The following is a 25,794-nucleotide window of genomic DNA, read 5'->3' as shown; positions in this document are numbered from 1 at the left end:
TAGCCAAGAAATCTCAGAAGGGATAAATGGTTAAAATGTAGGAAGCCGAAAATTTGCAGGAGAAGCAATAAATATAGATAATCCATAAAATGAAAATCAGACGGAATGAAATCTTGAGTTTATTATAGGAATTGTGATTGCACTTAACCATAGTTTATCTGCAGGTTTGGGTATGTTTTTGTTGCCTCTTAATTTTGTTGGTTACGGAATGGATCAAGGTTTTCCAAAATTATTTTTTGCTGCTACAATGGAAATCTACAAAAACGGATAATAGACTATTTTGGGACCATTGTTCAGAAGTGCATTTATTTTAGAAATGGTTACCATGGAGATGAGCACATGTGGTGTGACTCTACAGCTTTTGAGTTAGAGTCATCTATGCCACCAAGACATAAATAACCATATACACATAGAGGCACAAGAGTTCACGCACACATGCACACTGAAGTTATATTGTTCCCCTCTTTTTGTAATATAACAATAATAAAATTCCATGCAATGCTGATCTCTGATGGTGGGAGGAGCTGCAAACTCTAGACATTTTAAATGTAATACTGTACAATGATATAAGAAAAACTTTTAAAAAACATTGTAAAGTAGTCTGAATCATGCTTAAAGACAAATGACATATTTAACATGTAAAATAAATGATGAGAAAATACTTCTTAAATATCACTGCTCTTTAAAATAGAATTAGAAAAATAAGAAATTAAAAGAAGTCAAACCCAGAGTATATTACAAAAAAGTCCTTGAGTTATTTTCCCCAAAGTATATTAATATTGGACATAGTTATTTAGCTAGTCTTTCTCTCTCTCCCATCTTTTTAGTCAGCTAGCTAAGTAATTTCTTTTTTTTGTTTGTTTCTTTTCATTTCTTTGTGTTTCTTTTCCTTTAATAAATACAATTTTTTAAGATGCTGAAATTCCCAAAAGCCTGGCCAATTTCAGGATATGACAAAGGTATGTATTTTGATAAAAGTTAATTTATCTTTACTTATTTTACTTTTTTGTTCACTTTCTAATAATGAACATTTTCAAATTTTAAAAAAGGAGAAAGTAAAATTAACCCCCTTTATGTAATCATCACCCAGTGTTGATACATAACAACATATGTCTACTTCTGTTAGATTTTTAACCCTCCTTCAAATCCAAAACATCGTAATAAAGATTTTTTTAACTAATGACACTAAGTCAATAAGAAATTTTTTCCTCCATAATTTGATTTTTTTATATATTTCTTGGAAACTTCAAAGGTTTCATTATATATTAGGTGCAATATGAGGTACTAAATTCAGTAGTGTGAGCAGTAATGACTAGAACCAGAATAATAATAATAATAATGCTTCCTTGAACGTTGAAGCAATTTAATACACTGATGATTTTGCCACATTTAGCTTTGTCTTATGCGAAAATAAATCTTTTTTTTATGCAGCAGAGTTGCTTTTTTTCCAGGCTAATGAGTGCATATGTATTTAAAAGTATATTTAAAGGAAGCCATGCACCTTCACCTTAACTTGTTTTATAGAAACTTAAGAAATGTACATCAAATAAAACCAGTAGGTGTTTTTGCTTTTTTTTCATAGATAGTTATTTTAACATATTTGATTAGTAAACAAATGTTCCATAGTTGCTAAGGAGTACACAGAAAGTTCAACTATAAAACAGTACATCATCTTTGGCAGTCTTCTCATAAAAATTAGTCATGTAAAGTTTCTCAATAGTTGTTGCTATGTTCATACTGAAGCATCATGTACTTTTAGAGCTGGGGTAAATCTTTCAATTGAAAAATCAACAAAATCCCAAACTGAGGTCAACATAAAAGCTGGTAATATAACTTTTATTCCCTGACTTTTACTTCTCTACGCTTGCACACTGCTTTCTAGAATTTCAGCACCGAAAGATGTGTGAAATTTGCGTTTTCCTCAATTTATGAATCCAATATGCTTTACTCTTTTTATTGTTAAATACTTATTTATCAGAGTATTGTATTAAGAGCAAGTCTTTAAAAATCTAGTCTTTAAATCTTGGCCTTTTAAATCTCAGTGTCAGGAAGTAAAAGATTTAACTCTCATACAACGAGAGACCTCTCAGATCAGAAAAAAATCCTTTCACTCTATATAGTCTCATGCCAAATTAATTAACATGGTTTTAAATAATCATTGTTTGAAAAGAATGAGTGCTTTCTCCTATTTGCACAACTCTAGTGATTTTAGCTTTTACTCTTACTCCTTATAGAATATCAAAATCAAGCGATATTTCCAGAGAAATATACAGTTCTTCAGGAGTATTTCCACGGGAAAAAAATTGCTAGGAATTCCTGACTCAGTTGAAAGAGGACTGAAGATAAAAATAGGAGACATGTCATACTTCATTGGACCAGTTGGTCATCCAGCTGAATGTTGACATTAAGACACCTTTTGAAGGGAAACACTCTGGCTTTCTAATCATCCACCTAAAATCCAGAAATATAGATGGTTTCCTTAGAGAATTGGATCAGCTGATGAATGATCCTAACATTTTCCAAACTTCTTGTTCATTATTCTGATGATTGATTATTCCAGTGCTTTAGACAACATATTCAGTTAACTTTACTACCCACCAGATTCCTTTGGTTGACATAAAATTACTTCTTTTAAGCTTCACAATACACTCCTTAGTGTTTTTAATATCCTAGGATTTTATTAATATAGTTAACAGTATCGATATTATTCCTGAATCTTTTGAATAATTTGATCATAGTTGTTTTTTTTACTATTTTAAATAAAAATATCATATATATGTGTGTGTGTGTGTGTGTATATATATATATATACACACACACACACACACATATATTTTGTAATTAATGTAATTAAGTTTAGAAGTGGATAAATTTCTGGCAGAAAGTGGAGAGGTCTACATTCCTTGAAGATGACACTATGGAAAGGAATTTTCTGTCACTGACAATCGATTATTTTCTAAGCATGACCTACTTCTGCCTCCACTTCCAATCTATCAAATCTTTTCAACCCCTCTAATTTGACAGCTGCCTCCACCACTCTTTTGTTCTATGTAAAATCATCAGTTGATTTCATTTCATCATATCAAATGATCTTTTATTGTTTCTCGGTATCTTTGCCTCTCTGCAACTTTTTATATCACTGGACAACATTTTTTTTTTCTAAACTCTGTTTAACCTTTGGTTCCATGGCCCAGGTTGTCTACTGGCTTCTATAACTTCTCTTTATCTGGTTTCTTTCCATGTTTCATCTGCCTTTCAGCCCCCCAAAGTTTGTCCTGCAGAGCATTATTCTTGAATGGGCTTTCTCTAAACTGGCTCCTTTGAAAAATTCTTTTTCTTTTTTCTTTTTTTTTTTTTTTAAATTTATCGGGGTCACAATTGTTAGTGAAATTACATAGATTTCAGGTGCACAATTCTGTATTACATCACCTATAAATCCCATTGTGTGTTCACCACCCAGAGACAGTTCTCCTTCCATCACCATATATTTGATCCCCCTTACCTTCAAATCCCACCCCCCCATATTTTCTCATTCAGTCATTACCTCTATGTGAATGATCTCAACTCAACTCAGATATCCTGGCTTCACTCATTAATTCATCCCTTCATGAAATATTTATTGAATGCTTACAATATGGCAGGCACTAAATAATAAATTGGGTTCCTCAACACTATAAAAATACAACTCATAACCCTCATAAGACTCGTGTCCAAGTTTCTCTAGCTTTAAACTGTCAAATCATCTTTGATGAGCCCCTTTATTCAATTTCTATATTCGTTTCTTCAATATCTTTTATTTATTTTTGAAAAGTGTGTTTTGAGTTATCTGTTCTTACTGGTTTCAACATATTCCAAGTTTTCATGTCCCTTATAGCTGGCTTATTACTTTAGCTTCCTAATTGGTCCTCTGATTATTTTCTTCAGCCTGTATAATAATATTTTTTATCGTTATCACTCCTATTGTTCAGAAACACAAGCCCAAACATCTCAACCGGGTTTTTGAAGCTTATATAATCTAGACTCACCATACTGTGTAAATTTTAGTCCCTACATGCATCTTTATAGCTAAGATATTTCCCCATAACACGAATTATTTTTTACTTCTATGTTTTAGCTGATATTGTTTTCTTATTCTGTGATTTATTTTTTCTTGGTTGATTTTTCCCCCTCCCAAATGGAATTGTAAGTTCTTGGAAATCAGGATCTATTTTTTGTTATTGAATTTTATTAATTCTGAAATGCACATTTTTCAATATTATTAACTTCCCTGAAATTAAAATACATCTTATAATCAATGATGTCTTAAGCATTGTAATAGCTTAATTGGCAGTATTTCTTCTTCCTTGGTGGTACATAAAACAATGATGTGTCTTATAATCTTAAATTCAATGGAATACCATTTTTGGGGGTAACTTGACAGACTTTGATCGAGTATGAAGCCCATTGCAGATACTCTGTGAATGCTTGTTGGTTGATTTATTTCCTAGTTATGTGGTTTTTGAACCACAGAAGTGACTACAATAAAGATAACCCACATATCCAGCATGTGACTAATTTCAAAAATTAAAACAATAATGGTTTGTTTTTGAAGGGAGGTAGAAAAGATGAAAAAGAATTTGACAAGTATGTGGACCTGACTTAAAAAAAATGTGTATCTTAAAGGATTAAACTCTAAATTTCTGAATTATATCCTAAACTCTCTTTCTCCAGGCTTAGAAAAGTTCTCACTAGTTTTGAGCCATGTGATAGCCTTAAATATCACCACAGACATGCAAATAATTAATATTTGGAAGGAAATGTAGAAAGTTTCTGCTTCTGCTTTTACTGCTTCTTTTTTGTATTATTACTGTAACCATGCATATATAGGCAAAAAAAGGTTGTGTAATCAAAATGTTCCATTAACAAATTCATATAACAAGCATTGTATTCATAAAGAAAATTTGCAAACTTATTTTATTTAAACTAATATTTTTGAAAATGTCCTTGAAAAGCTTGCATAGGAGCAGTGCCATAATTATGAAAGAAGTTTGGTTTTTCTCTGTATTCATTTCAGGCTGTGTCTGCATGTTCTCAGTCAAGTGCAGCATTGGCTGTTAAGCCAAAAGTTGTAATGTAAAGTATATTTTGGATTATTTATTAATATTTTTACTCATATAAATCATATCTGAATTCATGAAAATCGTATATTCCCACGATCATTTTATTATGTAATATGTCAGAATGTGTAATGTAGTGGGATGAAAGAGTGCTTTGGGATCCAACTCACCTGAGGTTGAACACAAGATCCACTTTTTACTAGTTTTTTGCTTTTCAATTAGTTTATCTAAAAATGTTTTTTTTTGTGAGGATTAGAGATAATACTTGGAAAATGCCTAGCATAGCACTTGGCATAGAACTCAATATCTGTTAGGAGAGAAAAAATATATGGGGGGGGGGGGTTAGTGGCACAAGAACATATTCCAGGGTGTATTCATTTCACACTTTCCCTTTTCCCCCAGACCCAGGGGCTCTTAGCATTTGGCTCTTAGCCACCTCCTTCAGGTCAACCCCTTATCAATCATGTCCCAACATAGGCAAAGCCTCTTCCATGGATGGAATGCTCCCCTGCCCCTCTGGCCTGGGTCTCAAAACCTTTTACTTCTTCTATGTCTTCTGCCAGCACTCCAGGCCTAAGAGAGTGATACTTTCCCCAATCCCTCTGCATCTGGGCTAGTTATGTGAAAAGAACTTTTGCCCTTAAAGGACTTTTTGGAAAACCGTATAGTGAAGTGGAACAAGCACTAAGTATTGAATGAAGAGACCTGCGATCTGGGAGCACGAATGATGTGACATTAGACAAATCAGTTTATTTCTCTAGACCTTGGTTCCTCTTCTGTAAAATGAAGAGTTGAGTCAGTGAATAGAATCAGTGTGTACTACTATGCAGTGCTACTGCAGAGAGGTTAGCATTGCAGTATTATCAGCAGGGACTGCAGCTATGCATGTGCAACCAACAATTCTACCCATCCTCTATAGAAAACCTGGGCAAAAAACCTGGGCTTTTGAGTAAGAGGAACTCTGTTCAACTCTCCTTGTTACTTGAATTTAACAAGTAAATGCAAACTCTGTGACCAAAGGCTTGGTCCTTAAGTTTCAAATTAAATATCCTCCTATTAAAAAATGTAGTAAATGTTACCTCCCTCACAGGTTTGTTATGAGGATTGAATCAGATACTGTTTGTAGAGTGTTGGGACACAGCATCGTGTCTTGCTGGGGAGGCCCTTAAATCCAGTACTAGTGCTCAGTCTTCATCTTATTCAACACTGTCGGCAGCATATGACACAGCTGATCACACTGTCCTCCTTGGAACTCTTTCTTTATTTGTATTCTCAGACCTTTCTTTTCTATCTCCTAGGCTTCTCCTTCTTCTTCTCCTTTGCTGCATCTTCTTCATCTTCCTCACCCCTAAATGTGGGCACACATCATGCTTCTCTATCAACCTTCACTGTTAGATCATCTCCTTCGATCTCATGGTTTTAAATCGTAATTTGAAGCGGACTACTGCAAAGGTTACGTCTCCAGCAGAGATCTCTTCTATGAAGCCCAGATTCCTATTTCCAGCCGCCCACTTGCCATCTCCATTTGGTCACTGATACGCATATTAAATTTAAGATGTCCCAAACTGAACTTGTCATCTCCACATCAGCCCTGTCTTGGTAAATGGCAAGTCTACGCTTCAGTTGCTTAGGCCAGAAAACCTTGGAATTATCCCCTTCTCGCCCACATCAATTGTTTTTGCTTGGCTCTCATACATATCTAGGACCCGACTACATGTTACCTCCCCCTCTGCTGCCTTTCTAGCCCAGACAACTGTCATCTGCCATCTGCACCATTGCAGTAGTCTCCCAGCCAACATCCCTGCTTCCATTTCTCCCTCTCCTCACAATAGCCAGAAAGATCCTTGTGTAGCATAAGCATATGTCACTCGTCACAGATTGGGTTTTCCTGGAGGGAGACTGAGGCAGGAGACTGAGCATGCAGAACGTTTTAAAGGAGTGTCCTTGGGATAGACAGTTATGGAAGGGAGGGGAAGGACAAGTCAGGAGGTTATGCAGGGCCAGTGACAGGCTTAGCCAAGCACATGTTGGCCATTAGCGCTACAATGGTCCTTCAGAGTTGTTTCAAGTAGGGCTAAGATGGCCAGGCCTCTATGGTACCTCATCAATCAGTCATGGATGTGGTCTGGCCTGTGAGGGACAAAACCTCAGGCAAGGCAGTCCTCTGCAGCTGAGGCAGCCTCTGAAGGGATTGTCACCAGTCAGCCGGTAGCACTCCCAGACCACAGGCATTCATTGAAGGGGTAACTGGGCAACACAACACAGGATCTATGACTCCTGTACCTATTTCCCTCTAGTGGCTTCCTATCTCACTCAGAATAAAATCCGAAGTCTTCATCATTTCTCTTTGTCCTCATCTCCTCCCGCTCTTTCCTTCACTCACCACTAAAAGCTACATTAGCCACCTGGAAGTTTCTTGATCCCCCTCATCGCCTACCTCTCCCGTACACTCCTGTCTCAGCACTTGGCTGTTCCTTCTGTCTGCAAAGTTCTTCCCTCAGATAGCTACAGGTCTGGCTCCTTCACTTCATTCAAGTCTCTGCTCAAATTTCACTTTATTAGGATGGACTTCTTTCACTAACTTATAGCAAATAACACACTGCTCATTCACTCTGTTCTCTTATTTTACTTAATTTTTCTTTCTAGCACTTAAATCATGACCTACCATGGCTATTTATTTACTTATTGTCTGTCCACTCACTATCTCCACATCCATATAAGCTCCAAAAAAGACAGGAGTTTGTTTTCATTTATTGCTATATCCCCAGTGACTATAACAGTGCCTGGCACATAGTACAGGCTCAATAAATACTTAACTTCAATTATTTTGGGAGCAGGGCTGTACTCCATAGCAAACGAGAGCTAAGGCGTCGGACTGAAACAAACCTAAGTTTTATTTGTTGGTTATAAATGTATAAGCTGTGAAATATGAGATGTTATTTGTTCTTTGTGCATCCAAATTTTGTCACTTGTAAAATGCATATACATAATACGTTTGTGGTGAGATTAAATGGGCTAATGTGTGTAAAGCATCATTAAGCAACTGATGGGTAACACTGACAATCTAAAAATTGCTTATAAGCACAGTACCCAGCATACAGTAAGTGCTCAATAGTTGGTAGTTTTTAAAAAATCATTTATGATAAACATATGAAATGTTTTGTGATTAGAGTTGTTTTTGAGGAGGTTGTGATTGTTTAATTGATGCAAATAATTTTTTCAGTTTATCACTTTAGAGTGCTGGTAGATAGCCTGAGCTGATATCTCACTCTTTTCAACAGGGAGAAATTTGGTTTATTTTATGTCAGCGAGTTTCAACACAACAAAAATTGTAATATGTGGTGTTGGAGAATGTTTTCATTAAATGCAACTTCTTTACTTTATACATGTATTTATACATTGTGTCTACGTCCATTTAAAGTTGCATTTTCAATGAGGAAAGGAAAACTACTATTTAAAGGAATCTTGTGATTTCTTTTGCAAAAGAAATCATCTTTTTGTAATCAGAATCATCCTGTAATTATGTTTTGTAAATTTGGATGTTTGCATATTTGATTTAATCAAACTGTATGGAAGGACCTGCTGCAATGCTTCTTATAAACAGTGTATATTTACTGCATAAAAGGCCTCTTTTACTGGTGAAAATGTAGGAGAGAAGTCAGAAAATGCTTTAAGCTTTTTCAATTTGCATCTTACAGAAACATAATTTAACAATTTAATAGAAAAATATCTTTGCAGATTTAAATTGTTAACTCACAAATATACAAAACAGTTTGTATCTAGTAAACGTTCCTCTGGACTATAAAAGCAGAAAGAGAAAGTGTGAAGGGCAATGTCTGTTGTATCCCCCCACCCCCCTGTATTTCTTCTACAATTTTGCACCGTGACTCCGCCGAAAAACCCAGGTCAACAGATATAGCTCACGGTCACTAACACAAATGACACAAATCGCACATGGAGAATCACTACTTTTAAAAAGCGAGGAACTATTACCCCTCTCTCCAATTAAATCTTCTATTTTACCATTCTGCGTGAATGATAGAGCTGGAGTTAAACAACAACAGTAAGAAAACGTCCCTGCGCATCCGCTGAACCTTTAAGGAAAACGCAGCTTATCCGTAGTCCGGAAGAAGAAAGGGCATCCAATCCGCGCCCGTTTCTCAATGGCCAATCAAACTTCGCCTTACATTGCGGCGCTGGGAAAAACCCAGCTGGAAGTCTCTGTCTCCGGGGGGTTGCTGTTACTGTCACCTGGAGGGCAGTCCACCCCTGAGGCTGCATTTGTTACCTGAGCATTCAGGAACAAGCAGTTCAGCTCTTTTATGTGCTGGCTGGATTTGCTTGTATTTGTTCCTAGTCACTGCTCATGTGATGCACTCCCTTAACCAGGAAATTAAAGCATTCTCCCGGAATAATCTCAGGAAGCAATGCACCAGGGTGACAACGCTAACTGGAAAGAAAATTATAGAAACATGGAAAGATGCCAGAATTCATGTTGTGGAAGAAGTAGAGCCGAGCACTGGGGGTGGTTGTGGTTATGTGCAGGACCTTAGCTTGGACCTGCAAGTTGGCGTTATTAAGCCATGGTTACTCCTGGGTGAGTATGTCGATTTGTCATTGAGTCCTTCTAATCATGTTACTTTCTCATTATTTCCCTTAATATGTAGTAGTTTGTACTATCAGCTATCCTGCCAAAAAGTTGATAGGTTTCCTTTTTTGAATATGGAGCTTCGATTAGCTAGCTAGAAATGTTCCTGCTCCCACAATATATCTATTAAAAACATAGGTTCTAGTAGCACATGGCACCTGGTATTTGAATTTTAGAAAAGCTTCGTGTTTTTCTAACTTCTCTGGAGAATAACACACTGATGTTGTGTTTTCTGGGATTATGAAAGGATATAGCTTTTTCTTTTTATCACCCAATTAAAAATACTGCTTTTATTAGGCAAAACTACAAGTGACAAGTGTTAAAATTATAGAAAAGTTAATATTGGAAATAGTCAAGGGCTTGTTTGCCTGCTGAGGTTACAAACCATATGGAATGCATGCCTCCTGTGGCCACGTCTGTGCATGGTGGCTGTTTATAGAGTTAAGGAAAAGGTGGACTTTTATAGCTACGTATGAGTCTGATGGTTTTACGACTTTTTGTATTATGGAAAATGATTTTCTATGCAAAGCATAGTCCACAAAGAGCAACCAAAGCAGTTATGAAAACATAATACAAACTTGTTAGCTTGCCAGGAATATGGTATGGTAGTATTTTAAAAAAAATAGTCAACAATATTTCAAGTAGGTTTGAATTATTTTTCATTTATGAATAGATAAATTAAGACTTTAAAAGATTAATGATTTATCAATATTTATGCAGCCAAGCCATTTTTGAGTAAAAAGAATACTAAAACTGTGAGTCAGAAATAGCCAGATACTACATGAAGTGCACACAGCATCTCACTCCCTTTAAAAATTCTGTGAAGTAGGGGTTATCAGCTCCATTATACAGATGGGAACTGAATTTTAAATTGGTTACATAACTTCCACAAGGTAACACACCTAGTAAGTAACAACTGGGCATCGAGCACAAGTCTGATTGACTCCTGCTCCCCATTGATACATAGACTGCCTCAGGGAGTCTAGGTTTTCAGCCCTGCTCTGCTTCTAACTTATGAGACGAGCTAGTGCAAGTCATTTATCCTCTCTGGTCCTCCAAAAAGCTATCTGTAAAGCTGAGGTAACAGTACCTGCTTATCTCATAGGGTTATTCTGAGGTTGTGAAAGGTTTTTGAAACAAATCAGTTGCGGTATACATATGAGTTGTTATTGTACATGTATATTATATGAATTGTTACATGAGCAATCTTTAAATTCACCAAATAAGTATCTGCAACTAGTTTCTGCAGCCCAGTGAAAAATTAAGAGGGTCATCTAGCTAGTCTGGAAGATTTGACCAGGATTTGTACACCATTTCTAGGAGAAAATATGTCCAGGCACATTTTTAATTATTTGGCTTTCACTGTAGTAATAATGGTTTTAAATTATTGTAGAATTTTAAAATTTGCTTATTATTTTTTTATCTAGACTTATCCAAAGTGAGCTGATAGAGATAGTGTTCTCAGATTGGCATGGAACCCTTCCCAGGATCCTGGGAGGGTTCTGGAAGGGGCTGGTGAAACTATTCCTTATATGGTCCGCTTTCTGGACCAGGAAATGGGATATTTTCATCAAGTACAACCTCATTTTTTCTGACAGATAGATGGCCCTTTTTCTGTCTAGTTACAAGTGCCTTATTCCTGAGGGACCCATAGTTGGTTACGTCTACAGTTCTTCCACATGAATGATGCAGGGGTTGTTTCTGACCAGACTAGGTTTCTTTCTGGACATGGGATTGTTTCTAAGTTGCTTCGCAGAGCTTCCTTCACCTCTTCAAGCAACACAACTCCAACCCAGCTCTACATGGCAATTAACTTTTGTTTTTGGTGGGGAATAAGGAAAATGGAGAGCTATTAAAATATAATCTGTCTTTTTCAGTTAGCTCATAAATTCAAACAAGCTTCTGCCATTCAAAAGTTTTACATAAAACTTTGAACTAGTATCTCATAGGTTGATAAAAGATCTTAGTCAGTGGGCATTTTCGTCCTAGGTTTTGCAAATTATATTTTTACAACAAAAATCAATAAGATTTTTGGATCAATCCGACTTTATTTGGAAAAGTAGAAAATTCCATTTCTCTTGGATAGTTAAAAGGTGCACTCATTATTTGTCATATCCATTCTATTAAGCAGTCCCAATTGGTGACATTTTGAGATCTTCAATTTCAGGTGAAAAGTTTGGGATTCTTTATAAGGTTATAGAGAATATCTGAGATCTCGGAAGCCCAATATTCTTGGTGGTCAGATAATACATTAAATTTGTATATAGCTCCTTATTTTGTAAAATTCTTTCACAAATCTTATATTACCTTATTCTCATATTAATTTATACTACTTCTATCCATTTATGAATGTTCGTGATGACCAATTTTCTGAAATAAAACATTTCTCTTTGGAATATCATTTATTTCCCCTTCAGTAGTATAATTTTTTTTGGTTTGTTTTTGTGATGATGAAAATAGCGATTTGTAAATTAAGATATGCTACATCAGAATTTATATAATATTTGGTATTTTCATAAAAAAGATCCCTTAAAAAATAGAAACAGGATTCTAGAGATCTTACATAGCCTGTTTTTTATGATACATATAATATGATTGCAAAACATTGAAATTATTAGAAGTCTCAACTCCAACAGCATATATTATATATTCTTTCTAAATCAGTTATCTGTAATATTTCTATAATACTTGGCCAAGATAATGAATACTAGTGATTTTGTAAGTGTCAATGTACAATATAACTGTAAGTTATTATTATTAGACCTCTTTGTTTAGTTGTATTTCTAGTCATCAGCTTTTTTATTATTTTTAAAATTGTCACACAGTAAAATTGACTCTTGGTATTCAATTCTGTGAATTTTAACATAGGTTCATGTAGCCACTGTTAAAATCATCAAACTCTTAAAATTGATACTTGTTTTTAATCTTGATTAAGATAGTTTATAAAAGGTTAACATTCTAATTTTTCAAAACAAAGGTTTAAAATAACAAGTCACAATGTATGATTTACAGTGTTTATTTCTTTTTAATGATAAATGTTTTTCCAATAAAAGTTTAACACAAGACTACAACACAAAGCAACCATTTAAAATTGGAGAAAAGCTGATGTATATGTAGAATTTAGAGAGAATTAACTTAAACTGAATACTACGAATTATTAGATGAAACACACAAGCTGATTACCTGAAATCCATTTGTGTTGACTAAAATTGTTACCCCACAGTTAACACTCATATAATTTTCTTATTGTTGGAAATGGCAGAGCATACAGGTTGCATTTTTTTGGTCTTAGGAATACTAAATTTGTCTCAATATAGTCATATTTGGAAGTCACGTTCAAAATCTGGCATCCAACCCTGAAATATAATTTCTGTTCTGTTTGGCACGCACGCGTTTGAGTGTGTTTAATGTATCCAGCTTTGATAAATGTAATAATGACAGCCTAGGGTAAAAAAAGGAAAGAATTTCATTCATGCATTTTTCCTTTTATTTTTTTTTGTTTTAAAGACTACGTATAGTAGAATTATTATTTAAAAATGACATGCATATTAAACCACTAAATTTCAATTAATTTATTTGATCCCGTTTCCTCCCACCCCCCGAGATGGGTAGGACTTCTGATACAAAACTGAGAAAATTTTTTACATTCTGAAGTATTTCAAATGTATAGAAAATTACGGACAATAATATTACAGATAATTATGTATCCACCATCCAGCTTTAACAGTTGTTAGTATTTTGATAGGCTAACTTTTAAAGTAGAATACAATTACATGTAGACTCAGTAAGGAGTTGTATTACCAAGAGAATACTGACCAACCAGCACATTTGCTGGCCTTTCAGCTACTTAAACTCATATCTTAGAAGCTGGCAGATTTCCCAGAAAGGTAAGGTAAGAAAAACAATTGTTTATGGAAATGGAACCTAATTTAGGAAACTGAAATACTTGAAATCTTTAAATAATCAATGCCTTATTTTTTCAATTGTACAATTCACTTTATTTTAATTAGTTATTCTCCTGTAAGCACGTGCTTATTAACTAGAGTCATTTTCCAAGTGTGGGAAATCTGGAAAGCCAACTTTGACACGAAGAAACTGTAAGAGTACACCGCTTGTGGTACATAGAATGTGGGTGGAATTCTATAGGCCAGTACTGTTTGCTTTAAGCCACTGGGTCTTCCCAAATGAGCTGGTACTAAAGTCATTTTGTGGGTATGTTTTTTTAATACCATTTTTTTAATTACAAAGGAATAGATTTTTATTATAAAAAATACAAATAAGCGTAAAGAAGAAAATATCACCTATAATCCCACTGATAACATTTTGTTCTATATAGTTCCTGTCCATTTTAAGCATATACATTTTTTTGTTTTTACAAAAAGAGATGATGGTATTTTGTATCGTGCTTTTATCACCTAATATATTGGGATATATTTCCATGCCATAAATATTCTACATTTATCATTTCTAAAGTCTGTATGTATTTCACTACATAATTGGACCATCTTTTACTTAACCCAAACCCTACTATTGAGCTTTTTTAAAAACAAGATTAAAAAACAACCTATTATTGGGTTATTTGTTTTTTTTTTGTTTTATTTTTGTGGTATTACAGACACTACTATGGTGAACATCCTGATAACTGATCTTTGTAACATCCAGAACTTCTAGGACAGATTCCTAGATGTGGGATTTCAGATTCCAAGAGTATATATAAGATGAATATTTTTTAATAAATATTTCCAAATTGTCTTTCAGAAAGTTAGTCCTTCCAAGTTGTGTTTTTAAAAATAATTGAATACCTAACAGAATTATTGCAAAAATTGATAGAAAGTCAGGATGATCATTTTTATGTTCAAGGTGATATGATTTATTTCTTATAGGATCACAAGATGCTGCTCATGATCTGGATACACTGAAAAAGCACAAGGTAAAAAATGTTTCAGGTCTGGCACAATGTATCGGAAGTATTTTAACTGTTACATTTATTTAGGAAAAACTGTCAGTTCATTTCAGAGTTTAATTGGTAACATTTTTGGCTATTATTTTAATAAAGTTGCAAAAGTAATCTCAACTAATTCAAACATGTGCATTTATAATCCATTTTTCCAATTTTATATTCTCTTAATCTCCCTTCACATATCCTCATGAAACTGATTTTGGACGCACATCTTGCTTATGCAGTTCCTCTGTGTGGGATAGATTTTCCCTTCTTCTTGCCCGAGACCTACATAGGCTTTGAGTCCCAACTCACATACCTCTTCTTCCCCAAAGCCATTTCCTCACATCCTCTCACATACAACTCGTGATTTATTAGTAATTTCAATATTTACTCATAATATTAGGTTGGTGCAAAAGTAATTGCATTTTTTGCAGTTATTTTTAACCTTTTAAACCACATCTACTTTTGCACCAACCTAATAATTTTAGCCTTCTACTATTTTGCCAAGCACTGTTTTAGGGTCATGGAATTGCTATGGTTTAAGGAATGCAAGAGGTTCTTGTTCACATGAAGCTTATGATCTGAAGGGCAGGGAGGGGAGAAAGACAAGTAGCTATCATTCAGGGCATTGTGTGCTGTGATGGGAAAGTACAGGGCGCCGTTGGGGCGCATAGGAGATGACGCCTTTAACCCGTATTTGTTTTGGGTTGGGTCAGAGTTGGCTTGGGAATAAGAAGAACAGGGAATTTTTCCTGGAGGAAGTGATGTTGAAGTTTTGCTCTGAAAGGGAATGGGGGAGGGGGAGAAAATGGGTGGGGGAGGGAACAGATAGAAAAAATGGTTTGTGTGAAGACACGGAGGCAAGAGAAAGGCTGATGCTCTCGGTATGGAAAAGAAGTTCAACAACACTGGAATAGAAATTGTGAGAAAGAGGGGTACCAGGAGACACAGTGAGATAAGTGTAAGCCAGATCACGAAAGTCTGTGTAAACCAGAATAAATTATTTGGACTTGGTCCAAAAGACAGTGGGAAGCCATTGAAAGGTTTTTACCCAGGGCTCCAACTTGCATTTTAGAAAGATTGTTCTTTAGAGGCAATGTGGAAAACAGAGAATTGCTCAAGCTAGAGATGGGAGACTAGTTATGAGACTGTTGCAGTAATCTGAGATTAGGCTGAGATTAGGATTCAGGAGGGGTAGAGAAGTACATGGATTTGAGGGGTTTTTTAAGAGGGTGGAGTCCTCACAATTTAATGATTAATTAATTAGTCACCTATGAGAGAGGGTGGGAAGGGGAGGGAGAGATTGAAGGAGAAGGAGGAGTCAAAGCTGATACCCAGATTTCTTGGGTAACTAAATAGGGTTGGTGCCATTCCATGAGATAGGGAACAAAGTAGGGCTCAGTTTTGAACATTTTTAATTTCATATGTTATGGGTAATCTAGGTAAAGTTATTCAGTAGTCAATGTGGATATATCGTGTCTGAAGTTCAGTTGAGAGGTAAAAATATAGATTTAGGAATCTTCAGCTTATACGTGTGATTGGGATGAATAGAGCAGATAAAATCATTTGGAGAAAGGTATAAAGTGAGTGGAGAAGAAGGCCTACACAGAACCCTGAGTAATACCAAGTCATGAAGAATGGTCAACGGAAAAAAGAATTTGCAATCAGAAAGGAGGATGTAAGAGAGGTTATAGGAAAGTAAAAAAAAAAAAAAAAAAAAAAAAAAAGTCGTGTCGTGGAAGCCAAAGAAAGAGAATGTTTTAAGGAAGAGAGAATCAGTGGTGTCAGATGCTGCCAGAAGTTTAAGTGCAATTAGCACTAAGTTATTGGACTTTGCAATAAAGTCGTTGTTGGTGGGAACAGTTGTGTTTGAATTGGAGGCCAAAGCCAGATCAGATTTCAGAAAATTGAGAAACGGAAGATATGATGACAGAAAAAAAGAAAGAAAAAGAAGGAGGGGAGAATGGAAAGAGCCAAAGGAGGGAGATGGGAGAATTTTGAGCATGATTTAGGGCTGATGGTGGTAGAGGAAGGAACTGAAAATACAGGAGAGCAAGAATTGTGCCCAGAGGGATGGGCCAAGAAAGTACTAGGCAGTTTAATCCCAAACACAGGTGCCAAAATGAGACTTACAAAGGATGTGGGAGCACATCATCCATTGTAGTAAGAAGGCAGAAGAAAAATATGGGTGAACATGTAAGCAAGTTGTTAAATTGGATGGTAAGATGTGCGGGTTCCTATGATGCCTTCTGTCTTTACTATAAAGCAGTAAGTGAGGTGATCTGCTGGAATAAGGAAGAGATGGTACGCCTGAAAGTTATTAGGAGAATGGGGAAAGACTGAATGAGCTGATATGGGGAGTGAGGAGGAGAGCCTGCTAAGGAAATATAGTTGCTAAGCATTGCTCAGGGTTCGGAAAGGTTGGCTCTCATAACTTTGGCATGAACTGCAACGTCGTGTGACTTTTCTCCAGCAATGCTTAACAGTCTGGGTATACTTATACGAGTCCACTTTTACCAGACAGGTGCAGGGGAGGTAGACCATGGACTATAAACTGACTAGAAAAGGAAGTAAAGGCAAGAGGGGGCTGATAGATAAGAAGAAAATAGAAAGATTAAGAAATTGATGGGCTCTTGTGAAGTCTAGTGGGAGTAACTGAAAGAGCTGGAAAGATAAGAGCAGATACCTTAATTTATGGTATCAGACTTGGAGCAGTTTGGGGCATTGGCCTTGAAGGGGTGTGACTGAAGTGGAGCAATGATGAAAGTCATTGGAGATGAGGTAGTCAGAGAACTAGTAAACCTAAATGGATACTGATATCACCTAGGATAATGGTAGGACTTGGGGTAGGATTCAGCCAACTGAGAGTCAGGTGCCCAAGGAACACAAGGTATAGAAAATGGAATAATCAGTTTGTATGAATCTCAAAAAGCAAGGATTTTTACTGGAGGGTGGAAAAGAAGGGATTTGGAAGAGCAGCCAAAAGAATGCAACCCTGCCTCTCACCCATGAGGTAAATGAGTGTTAGGCCCCCTTTGTAGGTTCAGGAGATACAGAAATAAAGGAGGAGTAAGGTCCTTGCTCTTAAAATATGATACTTTGAGAGGAAATACATTCTCTGAAAGAATTGAAACAAGGCAATGAGAGGAGTTGGAGGGTAGCAACACAAGTCAGGGTAGGCCTTTCTGAAGGTATTGTTTTTCAGCTGAGACCTTATGACAGAGTTGGCCCTGATTAGGTCAGGGCAAGAAATATTCAAGCTGAGAGAATAATAGCAAATGTGAAGCTTGCAGCGGGAAACAATTTCAGAAATCTCTTCCTCTCTCTGGTCCTATAACACTTTGTTCTCCTATAGCTCTTCACACCTCTGCTTTGTATTATTACCCTCAGTGAACATGTTTTCTCCTTCTCTGCTATTCAGCAAACTTCTAGAAGATAGATAGATAGAGACCTTGTCCGACTTCTTTGTTGCCCACATATTTGAGAAAAAAATTTTGATTGAGTTGAGGCTAAAAATTTTATGTGATAAACACTTGCAATTAATTTCTCGAAGGAAATAACTATTAACCAATTCACTAACTAATTTGATATGTTTACTTGTCAGCTTACTTGTGTTTAAACTGGACTCTCCTTGTTTTGTTATAATAATTCCTGCCTGACAATAACAGATAATGGCCTGGAAGGAATTGTATAAGGATATGAGAATTACTATGTTTCTTAACAGGAATGCTCTTAAATCAATATTTTAACATAAGTAGAACAAGGTTCAACATCTTACATTAATGAATTAATATTTCTTAGGGTAAAAACGAAAAAAATAGCTGATAAATTTGTTCATTGTCAAATACTGTTATTGTTTATCCCCCTCTTATGATACATCAGTTCAAATTCCATTTCATCTTGGTGATGTGTACCAAGTAAATGTTTAAAAGGTCCTTCTCTCTCTGTATACGACCTTTTAAATGCTTGGAAGAAGCAAAGGTAAACTGAGCAGCGGAATAGAGGGTTTCTAGAAAAATTTAAGGATGTTGCAAAACAAAATTATTGACTTAAATACATGGCACATTTCAAAGGGATATCCTAGAATTCAAGTAAAATGCTGTAGCTAGGAGAAATTCTCTGGTGGAAGATCATTTCAGAAATTTCTGGAGGAATTTCATTAATGTTTAGATATGGTAATAATGGTTGCTTTATTAATAAGGTACTAGAGAGCCTAGTGTGTGCCAAATAAAGCACTATAGAGAACAGAAAACTGAGAGTAACATAAAATGTTCCCAGTTATTTATTGCAGCATTGTTTATAATAGCAAATTATGGAAATCAAACCATGTATCCATCAATAGGGAATTGGTTACATGGACAATAGACCACCCACATCATAGACTAGTATAGAACTATAAAAAAGAACACATAAAAGGGTCTCCAATGACTGATATGAAAAGATCTCCAGGATGTATTTAAATGTGGGGAACCCCAACGTGTTGGCTTTGTGTAAGAAAGGGAGTAAATAAAATATCTGCAGAAAGATACTCTAAAAGAATGTACAAGAAACCAACAATGGCTGTTATCATAAAGGTGGGAGGCAATGGAGTGGATAGGGACAGGGTGAGAGCAAGACTTGTTAATGTTTCTTTTTATAATGTTTTATTTTTGAAACAGTGCAATAATATATATATATTTTTAAATTGGAAATAATAATGCCTAAATATGAGGATTAAGTGAGATAAACTGTATGCCTAGCACATACTAAGTACTCAATAAAGGGGCTATTCTTATTATCCCTATTGTAAAGGGCATCCCAAGGGCAACCATTGTTAGAATGTCTTTAACTGCATTTTGGAAGCATGTTTGATACTAGAAGGGTTTTAGGTTGGGTTCCTACCACCACCATTACCTGTGACTTAGTATAAAACTTTTCAATGAAGGCCTTTCAAACACATATAAATTGCATTTCCAAACAGCTAAACTACCCAGGCATTCGGTAGTTTAATAATCCACAATATTTGTAATGCACTTTTACCTCTCAACAGGTTTTCCCAAGATTATCACTTGGTCTTCTCCATAATCCTGTGATGTATAGGGAAGATCTATAGATAATGATATACATATATATAATATATATGTAATATATATAATGATATATATAAATTCTGGAAGTGGTCAGGCTTCATTCCTGGTCTTTTGGGAATGCAGAATATAGTTGTAAAGACAAGGCAAACACATCAATATTACAAAACATTGGAAGGTGTTATCTAATTAAGGGCAGAATCGTATAATCCTGGCTAGTCGTATAATGGGAGTGAGAGTGTGACTTCACTGAAGAAAGCAGGACACTTCAGACTTTATCTTCTGAAATTGTCCTTCCTTCCTTCTAGCTTCTCCCATTTCATCTCTATTTAAGAGTCTCTCTGGAGTAGACATTTGAGATTTTTTTCTGTTGTCTTTCTTCCTCGGGGCAGTTAGGTTAGTAAATGGCCTATGGCTCTCTCTTTATGAGGCCTAGCTCCCTGACTGCCTTAACCAATATTCTTTTGGTTGTGAACCACAGAAACCTGGGCAAGGAAAAAGAATGTGTATGATGATTTAGGGGGATCTCTGGAACTCCAGGGTAGAGAGTGGCCAGAGAATAGAAGGCCATTCAAGATAGCCCCGCTCTCCCACTGGCGTCATGGTCCCTCTCTGCACATGTACTCTATTCTTCACATTTGGGTGCAGGAATTTTTCAGCTTCTCTGAGCATGTAATAGAAAATGGCTGTCTTAAAGCTCACTTGGTGGATCATTTTAGCTGTCTTTTACACCTATTTTATAAATTTCTAAAGATAACGATCCGCCTAAGCTTGTCAGGTGTCCACCCAAACCCAGTCAGCTGTGCTGGAGGGAGGAGTGAGGGGCTGCCAGAGATATACCTGTGCGGGAAGTTGGGGCAGGAGAGGCAGGGCTGGACAAATACTCTAAAATATGTGTGAAATACATGAAAATAATGAGATCAGGCAAAAATCTAAGACACATGCTAAGAAAAGAATAAATGCAGTGAGAAGCATGTTATAACAAGAAACACTGACTCATTTTTCTTTTCCATTTAGCCTTTGGATTGTCTTAATGGACTTTTCGTGGCTCCTTCCAGATGCCTGGTGGATATAGGAAAGGGGCTCGTATGCATACATGGAGTAGGAGGTTGCTTATGTTTACCATTGGAAAGAAAATCCTTCAGAACCATGCCACCTTTAAACCAGACTACTGCATCAGAACCTCTGGGTTGGAGGCCCTGGGGCATTCATATTTTTTAAAAGCTCATCAGGTGATTCTAATGTGCAGCCACACTTGAGAGCCATTGTCCTTACAAAGAGTATGAAGGAAAATTGGGAAATAATTATTGAAAGGGAAGTTTGTGCTGCTGATACACTTCCCTTAAGTTTTTTACATGGACATTCATGGATTTATTCAACAAATATTTTAACTAATTTCTGTGCTAAGGTCACTGCTCATTCACAATGCTTATTTATGATAGTGAGTAAGCTAAACATGGTCCCTACCTTCATGGAGTTTCTAGTATGGCGAGGTAGACAATCTCTAAGTGCTAATGGCTATAATAGGGCAAGTAGAGGGTGCTGTGGGAGTATATAGAAATAGCACCTCTGGTGAGGGATGAGGCAGTCAGAGACGGCTTTCTGGAGGAACTGTTATTCATGTGAGTCATGCTTAAATTGTTTATTCTTGTTACAGATCTCAACATCCAGTCTCTTTAATTAACCTAACTCATGAGTGTTTTTTTAAAATTATCTTTTTTTTTCTCTCTTTAAGGTGACTCATATTCTCAACGCTGCCTATGGAGTTGAAAATGCTTTCCTCAGTGACTTCATATATAAGAGCATTTCTATCCTGGATTTGCCTGAAACCAATATCCTGTCTTATTTTCCAGAATGTTTTGAATTTATTGAACAAGCAAAAGTGAAGGTAAGTTTTATTTTGATCCATAGTTCTTCAAAAGCAGAAAATTTAAAATATGGGTCCATTATCCCATCTTTATTCTTTTTGTAATGAATATGTAGAGGACCATTATGAAATTTCCCTTCCAACAATATTTTATTAATTCCTACAACTATTTAGTTCTCTAACTGCACTTTTTTCAATGATATATTTATTTTTAAGATTAATTTCTCATCTTCCTGTGTCTTCCTGAGAAATGTTAGGAGATCAAGTTCTCCATTTACTGAATTTTCCTGTATATATATATGTACTTAGATTTCCTTTGACAGTTTATCACTACCTGCCCTCTGACCAGTTTGCAAGATAATCAGGTGGACTACAGGGAAAATAGCTGCTCTAGTTCTGTTAGTTATTTATGAGAATTAATTTGCCTTCATTTTCATGGCTGAGGTAGGGTTTGTGAATCTGCATTTTTAACAATAGAATTTTAGGGTGCTCTAAAAATTAAACGTATATTGCTTTACTGAGATAGTATGAAAATGCTGAACAGAAGCTGTCCATTGGTTCTCTGACTATGGAAGACCATCACACATTATGTACTTTGATCTTGATATTGGATCCAAGTCAATACTCAGACAGGCAGGATTTCTAGGTTGGCCGTTACCAATAATTATACCTTGAAATGATATCACTTTTAGTCAGTATATAATTCTTACAAAATTTATATGAGGTAAATAGATGGGAATATAGAAGCACTTACAGAGCAAAGCCAACTCTCTTGGAACACCTAACAATTGACAGTTAACATTAGAATCCAGTTTAATTGAACTCTAATGATCTCCCTTCTGCCTTTTCTCCTTCCCTTTCTCCCTCCCTCTCCCTTCCTTCTGTTCATTTAGTAATATTTATTGAGTGTCATATGTGCCCCGCACTGTTCTAAGTGCCTTCTCTGGATTACCTGGAAAATATAAAGCTATTTAACCCTACCACTCAACTTTATTTAATAACAGATATTTGGATGAAAGAAAAGGAAGAGGTTTTCTAATTCAAATCCTAATGTTGGCCGCTCTGTTCTCCTATGAAAAATTTGATAAGCTTTAGATTGTAACAGTATAGGCTGCCAGTAATTAGCGTTAAAAATTAAAATGATACTGTTTCTGTATTAGCTACTTTTCTAAGGAGATGTAGAATATACCTTAGATGGTAAATGAAAAATATAGACATCATTCATATTCATATTCGAATATATGTATTTGTTGCAAGTCAAAAGTGGAAAGAGTAATAGTTAATTAACATAGTCCTTTGCTTGGGTTTCTGGAAAAACAGAACCTGAGACAAGGATTAAGAGCTGATGCTTCATTTGATAGGTGCCGTCCCTAGGCAGTGAGGGTGAGATGGAAGGGAAGTGATTCAGGGAAGGATGAAAAGCAACATAAGATGATGTGTTTAACCCTGCTGAGCACAACTTCACAATGAGCTGACAGTGACAGCTGTGTGCTCCAGACATCTCCTGGCAGGGAGTACAAAGGAACTGCACCTCAATTCAGACTTTGGGAGGAAGGGTAGACAGAATTGATTTGCCTGACTCTCTGTCAATTCCTGTTTGCCACTGGTCAGAGTTTACCCATGGGGAGGTAACCACGCCCACAATTCCAGGTTACAACTTGACTTCTTTAGCAGCCACCTTGAAGCCAAACCCAGTGCCCTGTGGTGTGACTTTTCATCCAAGTTCAGAAGCAGCAAGGGTATAAAGAACTCAGGGTTGTACCTGTCTGTGCAGAGACTGCCACTGAGAAAGGGGCCTTTTGAGGCAAGCACAATTCAACAGGCCTAAGAGGAGGGGCACTCGGCCATAGAGGTGACGGCTGCAGGGGAACAAGCTTAGGGTCCATGAGATGATAGTACTGAGAAAATCTGAGGAGATACATAAAACATTTCTGCTACAAAATGTATGAGAATTCTGTAATACATTCTAATATCTCAAGCCTTTTTTTTTTTTTTTTTTAAAAAACCCTTTTATTTATTTGTGTTTTCCAGGACCCTTCAGCTCCAAGTCACGTAGTTGTTTCAATCTAGTTGTGGAGGGCGCAGCTCACAGTGGTCCCTGTGGGGCTCCAACCGGCAACCTTGTTTAAGAGCATTGCGCTCTAACCAACTGAGCTAACCGGCCGCCCCTCAAGCCTTATGTTTTATACTGGGATCTGAATCTCAGCCAGTATTTCCTTGCCCTGAAAACTCTTATTGTTTAGATTAATACATATTTGGTTTTAGCAATAGAATTCTTGAATTGTCTTCATTCATTTTTTTCTAGACAAGATCTCTTCATGACTTTGTCTATCGTATATGCAAGTATTATTAAATCTGATTACTCTATGAATTGCATATTTCAAAACTACCTTTTTGGTCCTAGTTTTCGGGTTTTATCTGTTTACATATAGCTGTCAATGGAGTGTCTTCTATTTTCCCTTGTCTTTCCTCATTTCCCTCTGTACTTATAAAACCCTGATTTCTCTGTCCTTCCTCTATCTCTGCCTCATGCATTATTTGTCAGGTTTATGCCTAAAGGGACAGAAATAAACATGAGAGGGAAGTAGTAAGGTAACCTTTGTAGCCTCAAGAGTTCTCTGGAAAATTCACTTGGCCCCTTTTATATGTGTGAAAGGTTTTGTTTGTTAGTATGAAAATGTGTATTTGATATTTCATGTTTACTGTATTATAAGATGTGATTTTAAAAACATGATGTATGTAATCCATATCGTAGAAAAATAGGAAAATACAGATAAGTAAAAATTAAGATCACCCTATTTCCAAAATTTAGACGTAATCACTGTTAGCATTTTGATATGTTTTCTATATATCAAAAGACTCATTTACAAAAGACCTGAACTTGGCTAAGTTAATCTTTCAACAAATATTAATTACTTATTCTGAGAAGATATGAGGGATACATATTGCTGCCCTCAAGGAACTTGCAATCTAGTTCAGAAGCTATTACTAACAATACAAGAACAAAGAAAGCTTGATAAAATGAAATACTGTAACCTAATTACTATCTGCCCATAGCAAAATGGTGATTTGAATTTTTAAGAGAATGCTTTTCTTCTCAGAAATGCAGAAAAAAATTAATTGATTTGATTAGTAAACATTTATGGAATATCTACCACGTGTCAAAAATTGCACTAAGTTCTAGGCATACAAAGATGGCTGAAACAGCCCTCGGCCTTCGTCTCACTCAGAGGGAGGCAGGCTTCTTAGACCAGAAGCCAGAGTTAGCTGGACCAAGAAAAAGAGCAAAGGCCTTCCAAGCAGAGGATAACAGCAAGTGCAAAAGAAAAAACTGCTTTATAAATTATTTAATTGTCAGTATTTTGAGTTCTGGAAAGGGGATATAAAGCCAATATTTTCTCAAAATACTTGCAAGGACAGTATGATTACCAAGGAATAGTAAAAGGCAAATAGGTAAATTCAAAAGCTACAGAAACCAATGGAGACATAACTGTTACAGAAAGAATGTAAGAAAGAAGAAAATGTTAACACTATTAAATCTTAGCTAAAACTGGATGCGTAGTATATGCGACTGAAAATAAAGCTAGCTTCATTTTTAAAGGTATGGATCATAAAATAAAACTGACTAGTATGTAGTCAGAAAATATTAAAAATGACACTGAAGAGTATCTCTTATTAAGGTTATGATTCTAAGTTTCTTTGAAATATCTAACTTATTTTGAGTTAAAAGAAGTTCATTACTAGTTTTCATCAGTTACTGTAATATGATTTTAAAATATCTTCAGTCTCAAAAATGAAGTATTGTACAAAGTGAGAAAAATTTCGTATACGAATAGTGAATATTTGTGTTTTACTTTTCTTGTACAGAAAGGTATATCTGGAAATGACTCAGAAATATGTACATAGAAGAAAACAATTGAAATTATCTTTTCGATATGAGGATTTTCAAAATATTAACTAATTTGTTGTGAATCATTTAGCTTTCTTGAAATGAGATGTACTTGCAAATTTGTTATAACAGATCTAGGAAAGGAATTTCGCAACAGATTTATGAATCTGAGAAAACTGCCTGTCAGATGTAAAGTAATCCAATAAACCATAAACATAGTCTTGTTCATGTGTGGTTTGGGTAGGGTTTTTTAGTTGTTAAGTTTTGTTTTTTCCCCTTTGTTTGT

General features: G+C 35.8%; 1 protein-coding gene across 2 annotated transcripts in view; it reads left to right on the top strand.

Moving 5' to 3' along the window:
• Positions 1 to 9,296: 9,296 nt before the first annotated feature.
• Positions 9,297 to 25,794, top strand: part of DUSP19 (dual specificity phosphatase 19) — a 31,185-nt gene continuing 14,687 nt past the window's right edge. For both annotated transcript variants that reach the window (XM_033112207.1, XM_033112206.1), the window contains exons 1-3: positions 9,297 to 9,693; positions 14,628 to 14,674; positions 21,488 to 21,640. In XM_033112207.1, coding sequence (XP_032968098.1) covers positions 9,468 to 9,693; positions 14,628 to 14,674; positions 21,488 to 21,640 — 426 coding nt within the window. In that variant the 5' untranslated portion in view covers positions 9,297 to 9,467. The remainder of the gene's footprint in view (positions 9,694 to 14,627; positions 14,675 to 21,487; positions 21,641 to 25,794) is intronic.

Source organism: Rhinolophus ferrumequinum, chromosome 8, assembly GCF_004115265.2.
Source record: "Rhinolophus ferrumequinum isolate MPI-CBG mRhiFer1 chromosome 8, mRhiFer1_v1.p, whole genome shotgun sequence".
Classification (NCBI taxonomy): domain Eukaryota; kingdom Metazoa; phylum Chordata; class Mammalia; order Chiroptera; family Rhinolophidae; genus Rhinolophus; species Rhinolophus ferrumequinum.
The sequence above is the reverse complement of the archived record's forward strand: the minus strand, read 5'-3'. Positions and strand labels throughout refer to the sequence as shown.